General features: G+C 42.6%; 1 protein-coding gene across 4 annotated transcripts in view; it reads right to left on the bottom strand.

Moving 5' to 3' along the window:
• Positions 1-195: 195 nt before the first annotated feature.
• The window catches only part of DNM1L (dynamin 1 like), a 63,967-nt gene continuing 42,662 nt past the window's right edge, over positions 196-21,500 (bottom strand). For 2 of the 4 annotated variants that reach the window (XM_077827887.1, XM_077827861.1), the window contains 7 exons: positions 19,380-19,472; positions 17,920-17,976; positions 16,702-16,779; positions 9,537-9,704; positions 8,775-8,884; positions 5,196-5,355; positions 196-3,598 (listed from right to left, as the gene is read on the bottom strand). In XM_077827887.1, coding sequence (XP_077684013.1) covers positions 3,542-3,598; positions 5,196-5,355; positions 8,775-8,884; positions 9,537-9,704; positions 16,702-16,779; positions 17,920-17,976; positions 19,380-19,472 — 723 coding nt within the window. In that variant the 3' untranslated portion in view covers positions 196-3,541. Of the gene's footprint in view, positions 3,599-5,195; positions 5,356-8,774; positions 8,885-9,536; positions 9,709-16,701; positions 16,780-17,919; positions 17,977-19,379; positions 19,473-21,500 lie in introns of all 4 variants that reach the window. The other 2 variants (XM_077827878.1, XM_077827870.1) reach the window with 2 other exon arrangements.

The raw sequence follows: 21,500 nt of genomic DNA, 5'->3' as shown, positions 1-21,500 counted from the left end.
TCAGGAACTTCAGTTTCCAGTGGTGCCCAACTGGCACCTCACTTCAAAAGCAAAAGCTCCCATAAACGTAAGTAGGACTTCAGATGTGTTTACCACATGTATTTTAAAAATCCATTTGATTGGGTATAATGCCTTTAAGTATACACACACATCCCACTCCCACCTACCCCCACATAAGTAAAATTTAAAACTGACCACTTAAAAAAAGTAATTTATTGATATGAAAGCTATGTGCAAGTCTTTCACACTAGCAGTTTTATTTACAGTAGTAACATACATACATCAGGTATTAAATGTCAAATTTCTATTTCTCTAACTTTTCTCCCTTGATTACTCGCTTATGCCAGTATTGTAATTTCATTGAATAATGGATTTGTTCAAGGTGTGCAAAAATAGTAGCTGTTCTTGATGAACAAATGTTAAATTACATTTCTCAAGAGGTGTTAGACTTTCATTTCCACAGATTTAGGTTTCTATGGAAGAAAACTTAGAACAGTTTATGTGCACAAAGCAAAAAATAGAAACGGTTGGAAATGAAGTCAAACTCCCTCCCTACTCCCCACCAAATAAAACCAAAGAACTACAGCCTGGCCTACACTAGGTTTCTTTCCCTAAAATTTCCATGCCATTTCTTCCATCGATGTAAGTAACAACCAGAGTGCTAGCATAGACAAAGTGCCAGTGACTATTGGCATTTTAACCATCCCATTATCTAGCACTGCTTAAACAAGTTGTAGACTGCTAAAAACATAAGCAACCACCCGAGTCCTGTTGACACAAACTCCTACTGCTGCACTAGAACTAGTGATGGGAAATCCTGGGAGAGCAAACCCCAATATAGAAAAAGCTGTACAAATATAGCTACATTAGAATCCGAAAGTTCAGACAGGGATGGGTATGTCACCTAGTTCCTCAAAATTCACAGTTGCATATTTGGTATAATCAATACACTATAGCAGGGGTTCTCAAACTTCATTGCACTGCAACCCTCTTGTGACAACAAAAATTACTACACGACCCGGGGGGGTGGGAACAGGGACCAAAGCCTGAGCCTGCCCGAGTCCTGCCGCCCAAGGTGGGACGGCCCTTGGACTTCAGCCCCAGGCGGTGAGGCTCGGGTTTTGGCCCCAGGCCCCAGCAAGTCTAAGCCAACCCTGTCAACCCCATTAAAATGGGATCGCAACCCACTTTGGGGTCCTGACCCATAGTTTGAGAACCACTGCACTATAGCTTATTTAATCAAAGGATGAAGTCATGTTAAAGCATGGATTGATTTTTTAAAATATGCAGTGACTATGGCAGACCAAGTTCATTTCTTTCAAATCATTATATATCCTCAGCTTATTTACAAGTTACAGTGATACCAAAATATTACCACAGCATTTCCAAAAAGAATTCAGGTCACCAATGCTAATTAACACTTAATCAACTGTATCATTTCTTGTGAAGTTTACCTTTCACTTGTGAGAATTTCTTGAGTAAGCTGAACTCATTTGCTTTGTGCAACCTTCTGAAAGTTCACGATTAATGTGAGACTAAATTATATTTGCCAATTAATCACTGATTAACCTCTGTCAGCCATTAACATGTTGAAAAGTAGCATTTCTGAACCAAGAGGGTATATAGGTGGGTGGATGGGGAGACACAGGCAAGAAAGAAGCACAGTTGGAGAGAGCTGAACTGTATTAAAATTGGATTCCAATTAAAAGAAGTTTAAGGCATTTAAAATAACTGTTGCTTAAATTAGTAAGAAAACTAAGTCTGACACCCTTCCTCTTTTGGCCTCATGTTTCCAGAACCACAGAAAGCATTTTTCCCTGGTAATTAAGAATGCTAAATTGATTTCTATATGTTGATTAAATAGGGTATTTAACATGTAAAGTTCTAGACTGCTTACAAATGTGGAATTTAAAGGTGGCATATTAGGGAGACAGGATTCTTAAGCCAAATAATGTTGTTTCCATCTGTTGATCTTAATTCAGTGTGAATGTATCAGTGATAAATGAAAACTGGGAATTAGCCATTATTGTAAACTAGTCCCTTAAATGTTTGCAAATGATCAGGTTTGTACATTTAAAATTTTAGCAGCTCAAACAGGAATTTAGTTTCTGTTAAGTGATGAAATAGTGAAGGAACTGTGTGTGTGGGAGAAGAAACCAGTTTTACTATATACCTGATGCACAGAGAAGAGCCATAAAAATGTGGACAGTGATGTCTATTTAATTCTTCTACAATTAAATGTGCACGTGAGAGAAACAACATCAGGAACAGCATCGTGAACATTTCAACTTTATCAAATAAATAAATCTGTGTGAAAAAAATACATGCAAGTGTGCTGGAGTTTAAATTCAAATTGTAGGAAGATATAATGTATAACAAGATTTTAACTTTTAAGGAGGCTAGTGTGATCAATGTGCACTGTGCTCGATATGGCCAGAATAACCATCAACTTCATTCCCAATCTTACGTTTATCTTAAAACAAATTGGGTTGTCTTAGAAAAATTCCTCACAGCACAGTAAAATTTGTTTCCCCAGACAGCAGTACTTAAAGTAGACTCTGGTATAAACATTCTAGTCCTGCTGTCTCTTCCACAGATACTCTTAGCCTTCATACATCCCAAAATTATTTGAAAAGAACTAAAATTATTAAAAGAACTAAAAAAAATCCCACCTTTCTGTCCAACTAAATTTTAAAAGAAACACTTATTATCCCACAACAGTTTTGAAATTCATTTTATTTTTAAATTATATGAGAACAATTTTGCTAGTGGATGGTCCAGAGGTTTGGTCCCAGAAGGGGTTCTTGCACTTGATTATCATCTCCAGCAATGAAATGCAAACTCTGGTGCACATTCATTGGTTTGCACCAATTCTTTAGTAAGTCCTCCTGTTTGTTTTTTAAAGTTCCAGGCTAACTCACCTAAAGTGAAATTCATTTATCTAGTTCAAAAATTTGTTTTATAATGCTGCTTTCTTTAAAATTCTGAAAAAAATGGGTGCACACGTACTTATACAGAAGACATTTTTACTGTGCCAGTTATCAAATTCAGATCTCCGTTTGCCATGGTGCATGCAGTATACTCATGAAAGAATACCTGGTGCTTTCTCCTCTCCATGGTATTTAAACCTCTATTGTAAAAGCAGCTTAAAACTATGCAACAAGACTACGCTGTCCATCTAACCCACAGGCAACTTGTTTAGCAAGCCAGACACTGGAACTTTAATGGTTTTGCCTAAGTTTAAATGAGACTGTCACAGGACAGTAAACTTGGTCTGTTTTATTTGCACCAGAAAACTGGTAAGGAAACATTTAGAGCCATTTATTATGTGGATTAAATAGGACTTGTTTTGCAGAAGTACAGCATACTTTTCTGTCCATAAGCCAAACCAACTGTCTTTACATGAGCAAATTTACACATAGTTGCAGTACACAGATAAGAGTTCATAAATAAAATTCTACCAAGTATACAATGCTTAGCAAATTTTCAAGTCATCAGGATTCTCCACTCATATAAACAGTGTGGCTGGTAGAGATAACCTTCACCAAAGGTGCGTCTCTCGAATCTCAGCAATAATCTGACTGGCTCGCTGCAATGCCTGCACAGAGGGGAAAACACAAGAAAAAATATTAAATTTTTCCCTATTTGCTTCTCATATGACAACCAGGAGATCATTCTACGGAAGACAATGTTAATTCAGCAATGTTTTACAAAACAAGATCATTGTGACAGTGAATTAAGCCTTCCAACACTAACATTTGTCGAGGCCTCAGATCCCCAGATGGAGCATACTACACAAGTGCAAAATATGACAAAAACACAAAGGTATTGTAAAGATTGTAGCCCACAGTTGTTGTGCCACGTCACCCCGCCAGCCTCTCATCCAAGAACTGAAAGTGTTAGAAATTCATGCAAAACAGATCTCAGTTTAAAACAAAAAGATTCTGTTCCAGTCATAACTTTTTGAGACTTTTCTTTTGGTTTGAAGATGTTCTCACCTACCCAAAGGCCCCAGTACATTTGTATTAACACTCCATGTGGATAAATAAATCTTTAGGTAAGCTACAAAGATATTTGCCACCACATATCATAATAAAGAATAAAATAGTTTCTTTCTGCAACTAAAGTATAAATTGCACTTATTTTGTACCTTTAAACCTCTTCACTTACATTCTGCCTAATTCATGCACCACTGGACTATGTCCAAATCCTGGCAGGTTTAAAACAGCTGTCATTTGAAACAAACTTAACAAATAAACCAGTTTATGATAAGTACCAACAATGCACTCAGGACTGTACAAGACAGATCACTTATTCACCTAAGAGTTTACCCTCTACAAGATTCTCTCTCTGACTCAAACATGTGGGTTAGGAAAGAGCAGAGATTTAAAATTACACTTGCTAGATCCAGTCCTGGAACAGTGACAGGTTAGGGGGTCTGGTATCTCAAACATCCAGAGTCAATGCCTGCTGCATTCTATGAGAGAACTGACCCACACTATTTCTCCCTCACTGTGCTGATTTGATCTTTTAGAAAGCATATTTCTCTATGCCAATTCAGTGCAGAGGAATGGAACTGGCAGTATTTGGTACACCCCAAAATTAGAGCTTTGGAAAAAACAATTTCACTGTTTTCATGACTAGTTCAAATTCACTGCAATACAAGAAAAACAGGTGCAGCATCTGCAGTAACAGCCAAATCCACAGCAGTATGTCCCTAATCAAAACCTTTAGGACAGGATACTTTAGGACAGAATAGTTTGGTACTACTCACAGAAATAAGCATGGAATTGGGGGGCAGGGGGAAACGAGGGGGACGACTCAACCCCACCTTCAAAAGGAAATTCCGTCAAGGGAGGGTTACAGAGCTTTAAGAGAGTATGCTGGAAAACCTAACAAAGTTCATTATTCTAAAACTCCTTTATAAAAGAAAGATAATACCAATCTAACAAAGCTGTGTTTGGGGTTTACTCCAGAAGCTAGATTAATGATGTATAGTGAACATTACTAGTATTTCATTATTGCTTTCTTGCTCATGCAGGGCTTCTATACGAGAATGAACTAGATCAAAACAAAACTGACCTGAATCCAAAAAGCATGCAAAAACCTGAAGACTGTTATATACCTGAAATCCCAGCAGATTTAATATGCTTCAGTTTAATTAACTGTTCATCGGGTGTTTTGATTTTCAATACCTTTAACATGTCAGCTGCCTCCTTTCTGCGCTGTGCCATGTCCTCAGATTCCGTCAGAAGGTCATCTAACAACAAGGATTTGTACAGCTGTCCAACTAGCTCGCTCTGAAGAGTGTCTTTCACATGATTCACCAGAAAATGCATCACTGCCTTTGGCACACTGCAAGCAAAAAATAAAATATCAAACAAGCCACATAAAGCTAGGGCATTAGCTATTCTAGAGTCAACATGCAGTTTGAGTAAATCTGTATGTTCCAGTGTAAGCAATTATACAGAATGTTGACAGGAATCTTACATCCATATGTCTTAAACAGCTGTGAAGTGACTGTGTGAAGTCCAACAGCTGCTGAGTTTATTGCCTGTAAAATGGCCACACTTCAAAGTGAACAACTGAATCCCATACGTACAACCCCGAAAGGTTCTATACCAACTGTTAGGCCTAAATTATTTTTATTACAGTAGCACCTAGAAGCCCTAATCAAGATCAGGCCCCATTGTGCTAGGTACTGTAAAAACACTAAGCTCTTCACAGCAGGTTCTGTCTCTTAGTATCTAAATAGACAATACAAAGGATGAAAAGGGAAATGGAGGCACAGTGCAGTGACTTGTCCATGGTCACACACCAGGTCAGCGAAAGAGCTAGGAACAGAACACAGGTCTACCAATTCCCTGCCAGTACCCTATACATTGGACGATGCTGCTTCTAAGGCACCACACAGCAAGAAGTGATGGGAATTTCAAAATGCAAGGAGAGTTTAGACAAACAGAATAGAATTACCCAAAACACAGTTTGGCCATGACCCAGCGTCAAGACTCCTAGTCATGAAAAGGAAGCCATTAAATCTTTAATGATCACAAGTGGTCAAGATTTCAGTTTTATGTGTCACTTGAAATACCAAGAAGGAACATTGGTTTAATATGGATTTCCACAGTTACATGTGCCCTGAACTTCCTGCAGTAAATTCGAAGTACTGTCCCTGCCTTACTTATGGAATCTGACAGGATCAGAGCACAGCAGAGCTCTTCTGACAAAGTGGAAAAATCAATATAGATAGGAATTGGCAAGATAAAAACCATGCACTTCCTGTGGAGCGATAAGTGCAGTGAAAACATATCCTAACTCAGGTGATCAGCATCCAGGTAGGAGCACTTGGGATAGCCTAACCTAGATGTAAGTAGCTACACTGAAAGCCATAGAATCATAGAATATCAGGGTTGGAAGGGACCCCTGAAGGTCATCTAGTCCAACCCCCTGCTCGAAGCAGGACCAATTCCCAGTTAAATCATCCCAGCCAGGGCTTTGTCAAGCCTGACCTTAAAAACTTCCAAGGAAGGAGATTCCACCACCTCCCTAGGCAACGCATTCCAGTGTTTCACCACCCTCTTAGTGAAAAAGTTTTTCCTAATATCCAATCTAAACCTCCCCCACTGCAACTTGAGACCATTACTCCTCGTTCTGTCATCTGCTACCATTGAGAACAGTCTAGAGCCATCCTCTTTGGAACCCCCTTTCAGGTAGTTGAAAGCAGCTATCAAATCCCCCCTCATTCTTCTCTTCTGCAGGCTAAACAATCCCAGCTCCCTCAGCCTCTCCTCATAAGTCATGTGTTCCAGTCCCCTAATCATTTTTGTTGCCCTTCGCTGGACTCTCTCCAATTTATCCACATCCTTCTTGTAGTGTGGGGCTCAAAACTGGACACAGTACTCCAGATGAGGCCTTACCAATGTCGAATAGAGGGGGACGATCACGTCCCTCGATCTGCTCGCTATGCCCCTGCTTATACATCCCAAAATGCCATTGGCCTTCTTGGCAACAAGGGCACACTGCTGACTCATATCCAGCTTCTCGTCCACTGTCACCCCTAGGTCCTTTTCCGCAGAACTGCTGCCTAGCCATTCGGTCCCTAGTCTGTAGCGGTGCATTGGATTCTTCCGTCCTAAGTGCAGGACTCTGCACTTATCCTTATTGAACCTCATCAGATTTCTTTTGGCCCAATCCTCCAATTTGTCTAGGTCCTTCTGTATCCTATCCCTCCCCTCCAGCGTATCTACCACTCCTCCCAGTTTAGTATCATCCGCAAATTTGCTGAGAGTGCAATCCACACCATCCTCCAGATCATTTATGAAGATATTGAACAAAACCGGCCCCAGGACCGACCCCTGGGGCACTCCACTCCCAAGTTAATGTGTCCTCACTGGCACTATACTGTGTCTGTCACTAGGACTTTCTGGGGGCATCTCCCATGGTTTTTTGTGCGGCAGTAAGACAAGCTACTCTGATTCTTTCCCAGTGAATTGTGGGAGAACTTGTCTGTCCTTCTGGGCACGTGGGAAGACATTGTAGGACTGTGAGCAATCAAGTGATTTAGTCTGCGTCCTCATTGCAAAGCGGGTAGCCTGAGTGCAAACAGGTTTTAAGCCTACAGCCACAGATGAGATAGCTAACCTAAGTTGAAAGCACCACTAAACTCAGGTCAGATGGTTGTGCGAATTGGTGGATGATAGGGCGTTGGGGAAACATCCAAGTAAGAGCCTGAGTTAACTCTGCAACTACACTTGAAACGCACGGCATAGAGTACTCTTTTCAATGGCCAATTCCTAAGATATCTTTGCATGGGAACACACAGAAGCTCTTACATGTTGTGAAGTTACACAGTACAAAAGTAAACAGCCATGACACACACAGTATGTGAGCCTATGGGGGAAAAAAGTGCATGAACAAGGGAGAGAAAAATTATTTAGGGGAGCATAAGAGGGTATATAACTTGGAGTACTACGATAAAGTGAAGTAAGAGGTAAATTAAGGTTGAACATCTGAAGTAAAAGGACTTTTGGGTAGCACTGCAATGGAAAATGAGGAAACACCATCTGAGTCATTTAAAATTAAATACTGGAGAACATGCTTGCAGTTGTCATTGTGTGGGTTAAACAACCTGATCTAAGCTCCAACTTTGCCTATTAAAAAACTTTGCCTATTAAAAAAAAGGGATAAATTGCTGACTTTTCTGTAAAGCCTTCAGTAATAAAACCGTTAGTCTCTTCTTTGTTTCATTCTTCTTACCAAATGACAAAACAAAACTGGGCAACAGCAACTTTAAAGACAGTCTACGCAGCAGAGGCAGCATGCTTTGGCATTACTACCTCTAGCCTTATGGCTGAGAATTGGAACACACCAGTCAAAAGAACTCTATATGGGCCTCCTCAGAAGGAAGGCTGGTGGCTGCAAAGCTAAGTCCTTTGACTGCTTGACTGGACCTTGGATGTATGCCAATTATTTGCTCCAATCCATCAATACAGATTGCAGTATCCTATACAAAAGCAGACATTCTCTTTAAAAATAAATGAAGTTTAAAGTGCAATACAACAGAGTACTCAAAAAGAAGAACTTGTATGGGAGGCTTTGAAAAAGTGCTCTTTTTGCCTATCAAGTGGACTTCAATTTTATAAGGAATCAAATTTCACAGCTCCTCCTTGTAGAGCTACTAAACTCTGCCTAGAGAGATAAAGCAATATAAACGCACGGTTATATTCAGCAACAAATGACATGGCTATATCACGCAAAGTTTCGCAAGCTATTACCTGTCCTGAATGTTCTTCCTGACAATAAGGAAATAGGATTTGATAAGTCGTTCAATCACTTCGCAGTCTCGTTGCTCACGGGCAGAGAGTCTGCGTGCAACAGGTACAGGCTACAGGAAAAAATAAAGACAAACTTATTTAAATGTTTACAGGTTGATTTTATTTAAAAAACTTTACCTACTTTGGATGGCAGAGTGGATACTCCATTCATCTTTCAGCTTGATTCCAACTGGTCTTGCAACAAGTGTTTACTCTCCCCAAAACAGAACTACAGCTGTTTTGACAAGTCAAAAACATGAGCTCTGAAACTGAGCTGAGAAGTAGTACAAAGGACAGGAAATTCTCAAAAAAACAACCTCTCAGAGAAAAAGGCAGCAGTAATTTAATTTAATCAAGTGACTTTAGGTTTTACAATAGCTCATGGTTACTGACAGTGAAAGTGACTGTCCACTTGATCCTGCTGAAGTCTAGGGCGATTTTGCTACTCTGACAAGAGATTAATATTTTTATAGCATTAATGAAGTAGGCAAATAATCCCTTCATTTAGATGGATGTGGAAGTAAGTCAGGTTCCCCCAGTTCTGTTCCACAAACTACAGGGAAAGGAAGTGTTAATGGAAGAGGACCTCAGAAGGTACCTACCTGTCCATATGCCAATAGTTTCATATTCTACAGGTACAGAATTCATACAGATTAAAATCCTGTTTCCTGTGCCTGAGCTTATCAGGAGAGGTGCCGCTGTATCATCTCTTTCACAACTCACCACATCCAACAGGTTTACAGCATGGCCTTTTTGAGGACTGGCAGGTAGGACTGTAACTGGTTTAGATTTTTCCTCCATTAATAGCTCTTCAGCTTTTGAGGGTTTCAGCATTCCTCTCCAATTGCCTGTTCCGGGTTCTTGAGTCACATCTCCCACCCCAGGAGCAGCCTGCAGAAACAAGACAATGCAAAGAAATATTGGTCAGCCAAAAGTCAGGCGTTGCATGGCAGTCTCCTGTGAAGCTCACTACTACCATCACCACTGAGCAATCACATGTGGCTCACTGGCAAGAGTTGCAACTTCGAGTGTACAGCCCCTTCCTTCATTTCATTCTTTGCTTCCAACAACTTTTCCCTCCCTCCTTTCATCTTGGATGATGGAGTAGGGGGGACACGTTCAATTCAATGTGACAATGTTGAGTAGTGTCAGAGTAAACAAACTGAGTACCATTTTGCAAATATGCATAATAGTCTACATCCCAATTTAAAAAGTGAATTAGGCACTTCAGAGCCTAAATCCCACAAAAGCCTCTGAGACTTGAGCTTGTGTACATAGAAGCTTTTCCAATATATTAAGGTATTATTACAGTTGAAGAGCTATAGTTATACTGGTATAACTACCCTGCCTGGATGATATTCTTTTGGTTTTAGCTTAAACTGCTCCCAGTGACATAAGTGACCCCAGAATTCTGAATAGGAGTGTCCCTAGGAGGAGTTACACTAGTATAGCTATCGTGCCTTAAACTCATTCTCTCTTATAGCACTTTAAGGGCGTGGCTACACTTGCAGATGTAGAGTGCTGAGAGTTAAACCCGCCTTCGGACAGCGCAGCAGAGGAAGTGCTGCAGTGTGTCCACACTGACAGCTGACAGCGTACTGGCGTGGCCACATTTGCGGCACTTGCAGCGGCACTGGGAGTGGTGCATTATGGGCAGCTATCCCACAGAGCACCTCTCCCCATTCTGGCACTGTGGCTTGTGGGAAGGGGGCGGGGCATTCTGGGTCCTGTCCCAACGCCCCGGGATGCATCGCTTCGCATCCCAGCATTCCCTGTGCTTCCGTCCACATTTGGCGCCATCTTTCAATGTTTTTTGTACTGCACGCTCTGTCTTCCCTTTCGGTCTGTGGGAATGGAGCCCGAACTGCTAAGGAATATGCTGATGAGTCTCGCCAGCGCATCACATTTGGCAGTCGAGTTACTCCTTAAGATCCAAAGTGACAGTGAGGACTCTAACGATGATATTGACGTGAGTAACGCAAACGACACGAGTTGGTTGGGGCATTCACGGACATGCTCACCACCGTGGAACGCCACTTTTGGGCTCGGGAAACAAGCACCGAGTGGTGGGATCACATCGTCATGCAAGTCTAGCAGTGAGATGACTAGCAGTGGCTGCAGAACTTTCGGATGAGAAAAGCCACTTTCATGGGACCGTGTAAGGAGCTCGCCCCTACCCTGCGGCACAAAGACATGAGATTGAGAGCTGCCCTGACGGTGTAGAAGTAGGTGGCTATTGCAATCTGGAAACTGGCAACTCCAGACAGCTACCAATCAGTCGCTAGCCAGTTTGGAGTGGGGAAGTCGACCGTTAGAATCGTGTTGATGCAAGTTTGCAGGGCCATTAATCACATCCTGCTCAGAAGAACCGTGACTCTAGGTAACATGGAGGACATTGTGGATGGCTTTGCACAAATGGGTTTCCCTAAATGCGGAGAGGCGATAGATGACATGCATATTCCAATTCTGGCACCAGACCACCTAGCCTCCGAGTATGTTAATTGGAAGGGCTATTTCTCTATGGTTCTCCAGACGCTTGTGGATCACCGTGGGCGTTTCACAAACATTAACACAGGCTGGCCCAGAAAGGTGCATGATGCATGCATCTTGCAAAACACTGGCCTGTTCAGGAAGCTGCAAGCTGGGACTTTTTTCCCCAGACCAGAAGATCACTGTAGGGGACGTCAAAATGCCCATTGTGATCCTTGGAGACCCCGCTTACCCTTTGATGCTGTGGCTCATGAAACCCTACACAGGGAGCCTTGACAACAGCAAGGAGCGTTTCAACTACAGGCTGAGTCGGTGCAGAATGACTGTGGAGTTTGCTTTTGGCTGTGTAAAGGGCCGCTGGCACTCTCTGTATGGGAAGCTCGACCTGGCCAATGACAGCATCCCTGCGGTTATATCCGCGTGCTGTACCCTCCATAACATTTGTGAAGCGAAAGGTGAACGATTCACTCAGGCATGGAACTCTGAGATTCAACACCTGGAGGCTGAATTTGAGCAGCCAGAGAGCAGGGCTATTAGAGGGGCCCAGCTTGGGGCTGCAAGAATTAGGGATGCCTTGAGGCAGCAATTTGAGGCTGAAGCCACCAGTAATGTCTGGTGCTCTGCACGGGAGTGAAGTGCAGTGGTTCCAATGTTAATAGGAACCTGTGTTTGCTAAGCTGACTTGCAGTGCCTGTTTCTTTCCTGGGCTAAGGAATCTTTTACTTTATGCAATAATAAAGAATCTTTTCAAAGCCAAAAAATCCATTTATTGAAAAGAAAATTCATTTATTGAAAAGAAACACAACTGCTTGGGAAACAGAAAGGGCAAGGGGGTTGAGTGGTGAACGGTAAAATCACAGATTTGCGTATATCCTGTCTGGAGTGCTGTGCAATGAGTGCTGCACTTCAGGATGGCTATACTGCATGGTGATGGGGGTTGAGTGCAGTAGGTAAGGGTTGTAGTTTTCAGGGTTGGGTGGTGAAGCTACAGATGTTGGAGGCAGCTGGTGGCGGTAAGAACCCAGATGTTGGGGAAAGTGGGTTGGAAGTGACATGGGGGCACAAGGGAAAGAGTTTTTGGGACAAGGGCTGCGGGGGAGGGGGGTCAGTAGTGCTCCGCCTGCATGGCTATGAGTGCCTGGATAGAGTCCGCTTGGCACTCCATTATGCTTATCAGCCGCTCTGTGCTTTGGTGCCAGCAATCCACATTCTGCTGGCAGATCCTTCTTTCACTGTCCCGCCACTCCTGCACTTTTCGATTTTCATTACTTGAATGCTGCATTACTTCATGCAACGTCTTCCTTGCTTTTATGTGGCCTCTTTCTGATTCTTTGGAGTCTTTTGGCCAGTGATAACACGGACGGCTGAGATCTCAAGGTTGCATCTGTTAGGCAAAATGCAACACTTAACAGAGGCAGCATTGTTCACACCAGACAGAGCAATGCTTCCTCCATACTTAAGGGCAAGCACAGTCTACACAATAGCATAATTTGGCCATCCCAAAGCGAGCGCACATAACCCATGGGAGCCCCAAAATGGTGAGTAAGCACGGGGTCAAGCGTGACTGATTGTTTCATGGCTGTACTGTCCTCTGGGTTTCCGTGCCTTGGGGAGAGCCAACAGCGGCAGAGGGCCCCTATACTGAACACTGTCCCCACATTTTCCACAGGAGTTCGTCCTGGAAGATATCTTGTTGCTGAGGGTGACCTGGGAAGCAAGGGAGGGTCTTCTACTGCAATGCGGATTCTGCCCTAGCACATATGCAGCTTGCCTGTGTGCACCAATGGTCCCCCCGCCCCTCTGGGCACAGTGGCGCAGACACTGTATCCTTACTGGGATGAGGTCCACAGTGGCTCTCCCAGGAAACCTACACAAGCCCATTGCCCAAGTTCTGGCTGAGACCTTTGAAGAGATCACTGAGGCCGATTACCGCGATGTGAGAGAGCACATCAATGCCCTATTCCGCATCTAGGCACGCATGCGGCCTAATCCTCCTCGCCCCAAGAGCCCACACCGAATAACTTCCTTCCCAAAATAAAAGCCGCTTACCGGGAACCTCCTCTGGTGTTTGTCCTTCCCCAAGCACCGGCCACCATGACTGGCTACCTTCCTCCTGGCTTGAGAACAGCCCCTGGCTGCATGCATCTAGGGATTCTGGGGTGTCTTCCTCTGCCGGAGCACCCTCGCTCCCGCTTTGCTGCTCCCCCTCCTCCTGCCTTGTTGCACTGGCCTCTGAGGTGTCCGTGGTGGTACTCGGAGTGGAGGTGGGGTCACCCTCAAGTATCGCGTCCAGCTCTTTGTAAAAACAGCAGGTCAGGGGGGCACCACTGGAGCACCGGTTTGCCTCGTGGGCTTTCTAGTAGGCACTCTGCAGCTCCTTCACTTTTATCCTGCACTGCAGTGCATCCTGCTCATGGCCCCTTTCCATCATGTCCCTTGATATCTGCCCAAAGGTATCGTAATGCCTACGGCTAGAGCTCGGCTGCGACTGGACAGCCTCCTTCCCCAAACACTGATGAGGTCCAGTACCTCACCATTGCTCCATACTGGGGAGCCCCTGGCGCTTGGAGGCATGGTCACCTGGAAAGATTCGCTGAGAGCACTCCACGCCTGGCTGAGCAAACAAGAAGGGGATTTTCAAAATTCCCAGAGAATTCCCAGTAGAGTTCAAAGTGATGACCAGAGAGGCTAGAACAGGCATTGTGGGACACTTCTGGAAGCCAATCAGAGCGCAATGTAAGGCCAGGGTGTCCACACTGGCGCGGCGGTGCTCCAGCGGGGGATGCAGCAAACGTTATTCCACTCGCCGAGGTGGAGTACCAGCAGTGCTGTAGCTGTGGAGTCAGAGTGCTCTACGTGCCTGGTCAGCGTGGACAGGGAGTGAGGTACAGCACTCTGAGCGGCTTTATTGTGCTGTAATTCGCAAGTGTAGCCAAGGCCTAAGATTTCCCATGTAGATCAGCCTTAGGCTCTTAAGTACCTAGTTCATTTTGAAAATGGGAATTAGGCTCCTAAATCATTCAGACAGTTTGGAAAATGTAACCCTCTATCTTGTAGCAGTAGGCACCTATGAAACCTGAAAGGAGCAGCTTTTGTTGAACACATTTGGTTCGGTAAGTATATTTCTATACAACTCTGAAGGGCTTGAAACTATTGAACAGATTTTCTCTAGTGCCTCAATTCAAGTAGAAGCAAGAACAGTCCCTTACAATAACAGCTGTAAAACCCCAGGCGCTCAGGCTCCCAAGTATTAAAAGCTTGTGTGTGCGCCACAAAGCTTTAGGGATCTGTCTCCAAGGGACCAACTGCCCAGCCCTTCCTTGTGCAAGACCTGGCATACACTGTGACATAAGCCAAAATTAAATAATCCAGATCACTAAAACAAAAGGAAATCTCCACCCATTGGGAGACAGGAAAGAACTGGCACTCTCAGGAAGCACAGCTTCCCTTACAGAGAAGGGACAGCACGCTGTTCTTCTTCATCTCCCAGTAACACCACTCTGGGGTGCACATTAGGGACGCTGGATGAAAAACTATTAGTAGGTAATACTGTTACATTACTTTGAAGGCTGTTAGTTGGAAGTCCACATTGCTAGATGCTCTTGTATTCACAGAACCTGATCATCCATCCTGCACCACTCTATAACCCTACCATCGGTTTTATTCACCCTGCTCATATACCTTTGACAAAGCGATTACTGTCTGCGAAGAGATATAAATTTAAATCTCATAGCTGAATCACTGACAGCCTTGAAATACTTCTTATATCTTGTTTCAAGTGCATGTGGAAAACAAGCCAAACCCCACCTACTGTGCTCATGATTAAAAAATTAATTACCAAAGCTTGTCATGGGTCAAAAGAGAACTACAAGCCAAAAGAAAAAAAAAAGATGGCATATATACTCAACAAGTTAATGATGAATCAATCTAACCAGAAGACAACCCAATTTTATATCTGAGCAACTCAACTGTCTGATTCAAACATGTGTTTGGGGGATTTTTTTTAAACACAACTATTAACTGTCAATGTACATAAAACACACTGATTTGAATTTTTACAGTTGTAATCTTAACTGCTAACAAAACAGGAGACATTAAGACAGAACAAGACTTAAGGCGGCTCATTACATTTTCTGCTAGTGGTAGGACTTCTGCCAAAAATGACTTTACTATCAGGTTAGGTGCTATGACACAGAATATTGCTCCATAACAGTGATCTCTAAACGCACCCCATACCCTTTCAGCCCAGAATCAGTCACATATATCACTGTCCAAAATATTCCAGAAACAATTTCCAAGACTACATTCTGTTAAACACACTGAGAAAGAGTATTAAGATTAGCACATAGCCTTATCAAACTTACAAATACAAACTTTATACAGTGAACAGGAACATACTAAAATTCAGCAGTTCCCCTGCAACCAATCCTGCCATCATAATGCCTAAGGAACACACATCATCACTAGTACACAAAGCCTCGTGTAAGAAGAGCAGTTTTCAGCTTTTGTTTAGGTGACTTCGGTGGATTAGATCCCCTAAATCACTTGCTACAGCGTACAGATAAAACTCCAGTTTCAACTAGAATTTATTTTAGGTTCTAACTCCTTAATCAGCGGGGTTGGGGGGGGGGGGGGCGGAGAGGACGAGACACGACAATGTCTTTGCATATATACGTGCATCACCTAGCACAATGGGGGATGAAGCCTCTAGGTGCTCCTGTGATATAAATATTCAACAGCAAATGTTTCTGCCTGTAAAATAAAGATGACTAGAAAAAAAAAGGCTTTTCACACAGGTGTGCTGTGAATTTAACAAAACAGGCAAAACACTGGAGCAGAAATGTTAAAGAGCCATTGCAGGATGTATTGTACAGATACAAATAAATTGGTTAGCAGGGATTATTTTTAAGATGACAAAAAGGGGGTTCAGTTAGAACAGAGCCTAGAGAGATTCCCTGAAGGCAGCAGGAGACTCACATTTTTATTTTACCTTCTTTCTTCCATTAAACGTTAAGACATATTAAAACACGTAATCTGACAAAAATGCTTAAAACGTTGGATTACAGTATGGCAGTTGAATAGACTATTTTGGTGAAACAATTTCCTGCAAATTATGGCTCTGCACATTCGCACCACAATTCACTGCAAACAAATACACAGATACTGAAAGCAATGAAATTTCTATCCAAGTGTACCTCACACATTACCTGCCCTGTACAATCTAATGAATGTGACTAATGCTAGGCAACCTCAGCACTACAGGACACATGATCTGACACACCCAGAGGACACTGCGTCAATGACAAAACACAATGCATGTGAACTACTTTTTGTACTATCCAAGGTGCACCACAACAGGAATGAGCATGCAGTGCTAATAGGAAGAATCAGGACAGACCTTGCCATCAGCCTCAGCAGAAGCAGCAGTAGAGGTCTCCTGGGAGGCAGGTGTCAATGCACCTGCAGGTTTAGTAGACTAAAGAAGGTAAGAAATGCAGAAAAAAAATCAACTAAGGGCAGACACTGAATGTGCCTAATACATTCATGCATTGTTCTCTACGAACATCTTTAGCTAGCCAGAAAGACATTTTTAACTTGTAGATTTACAAGCAGCCCCACATGAACAGGAGAAGAATTCCAAAGGCCTTAAAAAGCAGCCAATTAAAAATTAAACACCTCTGGCTTGTTTGGCCTCAAAACCATCGCCAATTCCCATGTTGCAGATTTAAATTTGACTGTACAATGAAATCAGAGAAAAGCATGATGTAATGGGCATGATCAAACAGCATTCAAAGCAAGCTCTGTACTGCTGCTTAACATTCCCAACTGGTTCACACAGATCCTAGGTTGATCCTATAAACTAATACTGGATATATTTTGAAAGCTTTTCTCACTTTTTTAAAGTTTGGTTCATTAACTGTTTTTTACATTACAAATTGCAACAATTCCTGCAAAGCTTAAACAGTATTTTGGAGACTCATGAAAAAAGATGTTTTGCACCAATCTGGGCTTATAATAATTTCAAACAGAGTGCATGAAATACACTAAAATAATGACAGACTGCCCATTTGAACAACTAAGTGCACTTTTCTATGTCACTTAGTGCTGCCTCATGTGTACCAATTACTCAACTTATTCTTAGAGCCTTGCAAATCTGAACGAGCTGATGGATACAGCTGAAAGAGCAGTAATGTAATAGTACTAGTCAAAAGGTTGAAATTGAATAGATAGGATCTATGTCTAAACCCGAGAATAAACTCATGCTACAGCTTAATTTTCTTCTTACAGAGAATAAAATGCTGCATTCTCAGCTGTAGCTCTAAAAGTGGCTTTAAGAGTTTGAATCATGTTGGCTTTCAGATCTCTTTTAAAAAAAAAAAAAAAAAACCACCACCACTACACCATAGAGACGGATTAAAATCTCCAGATTGTCTCTCAAGTCACATTTAAGCATACAAGTTATGACCCACTTTTTCTTTAACACTTGCAAACACATTAAATCTCACCTACTTAACAAGATGCTCATGCACCATAAGTGTATAATACAGTTCTCATGCTTTGGATCAAAAATGGTGCATTAAACAATTTTTTTTTTTTTAAATCAATATTCACTCACCTTGTCTCGTGGCACAGAAGAAGGCAATTCTCGGGCTAACCTGTTACGCCTTTGCTCCTTTAAAAAAAAGCCAGCAAAAACCTTGATTATCTATCACTCTGTGTCAAGCTCTTTTGCTTCAGGGATAAGCACGTAAATTGTAGAGATTGATGCTAGCAACATGTCTCATATTTATCGCAAAGTAGCTTGTATCCCACACTATGATGTTTTAAATCAAAACCAGTTAGGTGGACAAGACAATTTTGAAGGATTAAGTGGCCAGATCTAATGTGGAATATAAAATGTGAACTGAACAAAGTATTCAAGGCACAGATCTTTGCAGTACACTCAAGAAACTGAGCTTCTAAGCCACAGCCCTTAAAAACCAAGATACAGCTTGGATCAGGATGGATTCCCTATAGTCTTCATTAAGAAGTGTGTTTATGAAATAATATCCATAAAGAACTGACTACTAGAGCAGCATGGTCAGGTTGATAATTACTGGTCCAAAAGACGGCAGGAAAAGGAGAGAACTTGCACTAGCTATAGAACAACAAAGTAGCAGTTGAAGCAAGTCAAGGTGAATAAGGGGAAAGACTGGACTTTTCTGGTGATTAAGAATAGATCTCTCACTAGTAAGGACAAAACATTACAAACTTAGAAAAAACAAAAGATTTCAGACCCAGTATTTCTTTTAGGAAAATGTTAGAAAAGGGGGTATTGTATGCTATTCAGAATTTGTATAAGATGCCATAGAAGTTTACATGCACTTACAGAGTCCTCATTCCTGCAATCGGATCATCACAGACAGACTTTGTTCCCACACTAAGTCAGTGGGAGTCCACCTGCGCAAATCTGATGGCAGAATTGGGGCCATAGGTAAAAGACTTGCCCCCAAACCAGCTTACCATTTATATAACACAAAATAAATAATAAAGAGCATCAAAACGTAAGAGACAAGATAAGACTATAAGAAGTCAATGGTCGGTGAGAAATGCGATTGGAGAAGTAAGAGAAGAAATGAATGTTAGGGTAGGGAGAAGTGGTCAGTTCTCAACATCTATAAGGCTATTTTCTCTCTCAGAAATAGAGAGATATTTAGGGGAGAAAAATGCCAATCACTTGTGCTAAACAACGTACATTAGTTAGTATTGGTCTGTGTTCTGTGCAGTTTGCGTCTTGTCAATCAGTTTTGTTTTGAAACACGTGGAATTAGTATTTACAATGTATTATCAGAGTTCATTTTGCTTTGCATATTTTAAAAACATGCTGTTTTAAGAAAGAATAAGCGATGCCTTGACAAACAAACATATAAGCAATGGTCTTAAGTTTATATTTATGGGCTGTAATCAAAGGGTTTCACACCAAGTATATAAAGGCACAGGTCAATTTATGCTCAGATTTTTAAAAAAAAAAAAAAAGGTTCAACTTAAGTCCCCTCTAAATAATCAGTGCATCGCTTAGAAGGCTGTTTTCCTTACCTCTATGTTGTTGTTTATTAGCCCACAGGCATCAGCGAAGTCTGGGTGTTTAGTGTTGATATAAGCTAGCTCAATGGCCACCAAATTATGAACCTACAGGGAGAAAAGTCATTCATAGTTAAGATTTTATGAGTTAATTTACTGCTAGGAAACCATGCTGGACGGGCAACCCTAGAAACTGCAGTCTAATTATCCACAGTACTGTATAAACACCCACAGCACAGGCTTTGCCCACACTGCCCTGCGGCTGCATTTCATTTCTGACCCAAAAGGACAAATTCTTAGGGCAAGAAGGTAATTCATCCATCATAACCTAAGTTCCCTGTAAGCTGCGCGGCCGAGCAGCAGCGTATTTAGCACCACACAGGTGCTCAAGGAACCCTCCTGGGGACCTGCCACAGTTGGGGGAGGGGCGCCCCCTCCCGGCTCCCGCCTAGCCTGGCCCCCAACCTGCCACGGCGCCCCACCCCGGGACCCAGCTCTGCTGCAGTGTGGGCTGGGCGTCCCGGTCCCTGGCGTGGCCGGTGCAGCCCTCCCCCAGCCCAGGCCTGCTGGGGTCAGGGCACCTATCCTGCAGCCCCAACCCCAGAGTTGCTACAGTGGGGAGAGAGAGCTTGGGGGGGGGTCCTCTCTCCCCACCATAACCCCTGAGCACCCTCCTGCACCCCAAACCTCTCATTCCCAGCCCCATCCTAGAGCCCTCACCCCAATCCTCTGCCCCAGCCTTAAGCTCCTCATCCCTGGCCGCACCCCTGTAGAGCCCCCAACCCTAACCAGAGCCCTCACACCCCTGTACTCCAACCCTCTGCCCCAGTCCTGAGCCCCTCATCCCCGGCCCCACCCCCCAGCCGGAGCCCCCTCCCACACATCACCTCCATATTGCTGCACATAATAAAATTCATTCCGCACATGGATGGGAAAAATTAGAGGGAACACGGATCATGACATATTTAATCTTTTCCCTGTATTGAATCCCCTGCTCCCCACAAACTGGCACTCTTGATGGCACTTTCAGGCAGACATCTGCCCACTAGGAATTGGACTAAGTCCCAGCTCATTTCATACTGTCCACCTAAGAGCTGCCACATAGGAACTTTCAATCACATGCAATCTGCGCCACATTTGAACCAGTAACCTGAGAGACTGTCCCAGAATTGCTGATGCCATCCAGTGGCGCAACAGCCCAACAGGGTTTTGTACATTAGCACTGACTACGTCACTCTTTATTGTGAAGCTTGATCAGTCAAAACTGCCGTTACATTTAGGTTTAAACAATTAAATGAAATTACAAAATCAAATCCAAGCCAACCCAAGCATTATCTTTTACATTTATCATAGGATAATAAAAACACAATTAGTTAGCCTAAGTTTGGTTAACAAAATACCATTCACTTTAGTTTGTGCCAGTAGGGAAAGGGCCCCAATCAGCAAGTAAGTGAAGGCCGTCAGAATAAGAAGTAGTGTTAGGAAAGGATGTATGGTTTGAAAAGTAACAAATAGAGTAAAAGTGCTGCAGTAACAAGACAAAGGGAAATTGTCTCAAAAGAAACAAACCCACACCTTCCCACTGTTCTGCTGTGCAAGAAAGGATGGGGCGGGGGAGAGAGGGGAGACCCTGAAGGATGGAAAGCAGCAAGGAGAAACTGCTTCAAACTAGGTTTTTGCTAAAGCTAGCACATTAGCTGGAGGGTATAAAGGCGGCCATGAATCTGGGGGTTCTTTGTCAGACCCTACCTGATCATGCTGGAGCATACCAGAGTGTGATGGTCATCCCTAGGTGTAGCCTATTTGTAAGTATCCTGATCACAAGTTTATAAATACTGTTACTGTATTGGATGTAGTAACTGCTTATTGTTAGGCTGTTAGACATGTTTAGAGCAACTAAATAAATATTATTTGGCCTGTGGAATTAATAAAGGAATTTATGATTAAACTTGTGTTTGGTGATTTCCCATATCAATATTAATAATTCCAATTATTAATAACAAACATTTATACAATTCTGTAAATCAATAAGAAGAGGGAACACATAGTTGTACAAGAGAACAAGATTTAAAAGGCTGTCTTTAGCACAAAAATGTCTGTCAATTCCTAACATTTATTTAGAGCTGAATTACCCAA

The sequence above is a fragment of the Eretmochelys imbricata genome, chromosome 1 (assembly GCF_965152235.1).
Source record: "Eretmochelys imbricata isolate rEreImb1 chromosome 1, rEreImb1.hap1, whole genome shotgun sequence".
NCBI classification, from domain to species: Eukaryota; Metazoa; Chordata; order Testudines; family Cheloniidae; genus Eretmochelys; species Eretmochelys imbricata.
The sequence above is the reverse complement of the archived record's forward strand: the minus strand, read 5'-3'. Positions and strand labels throughout refer to the sequence as shown.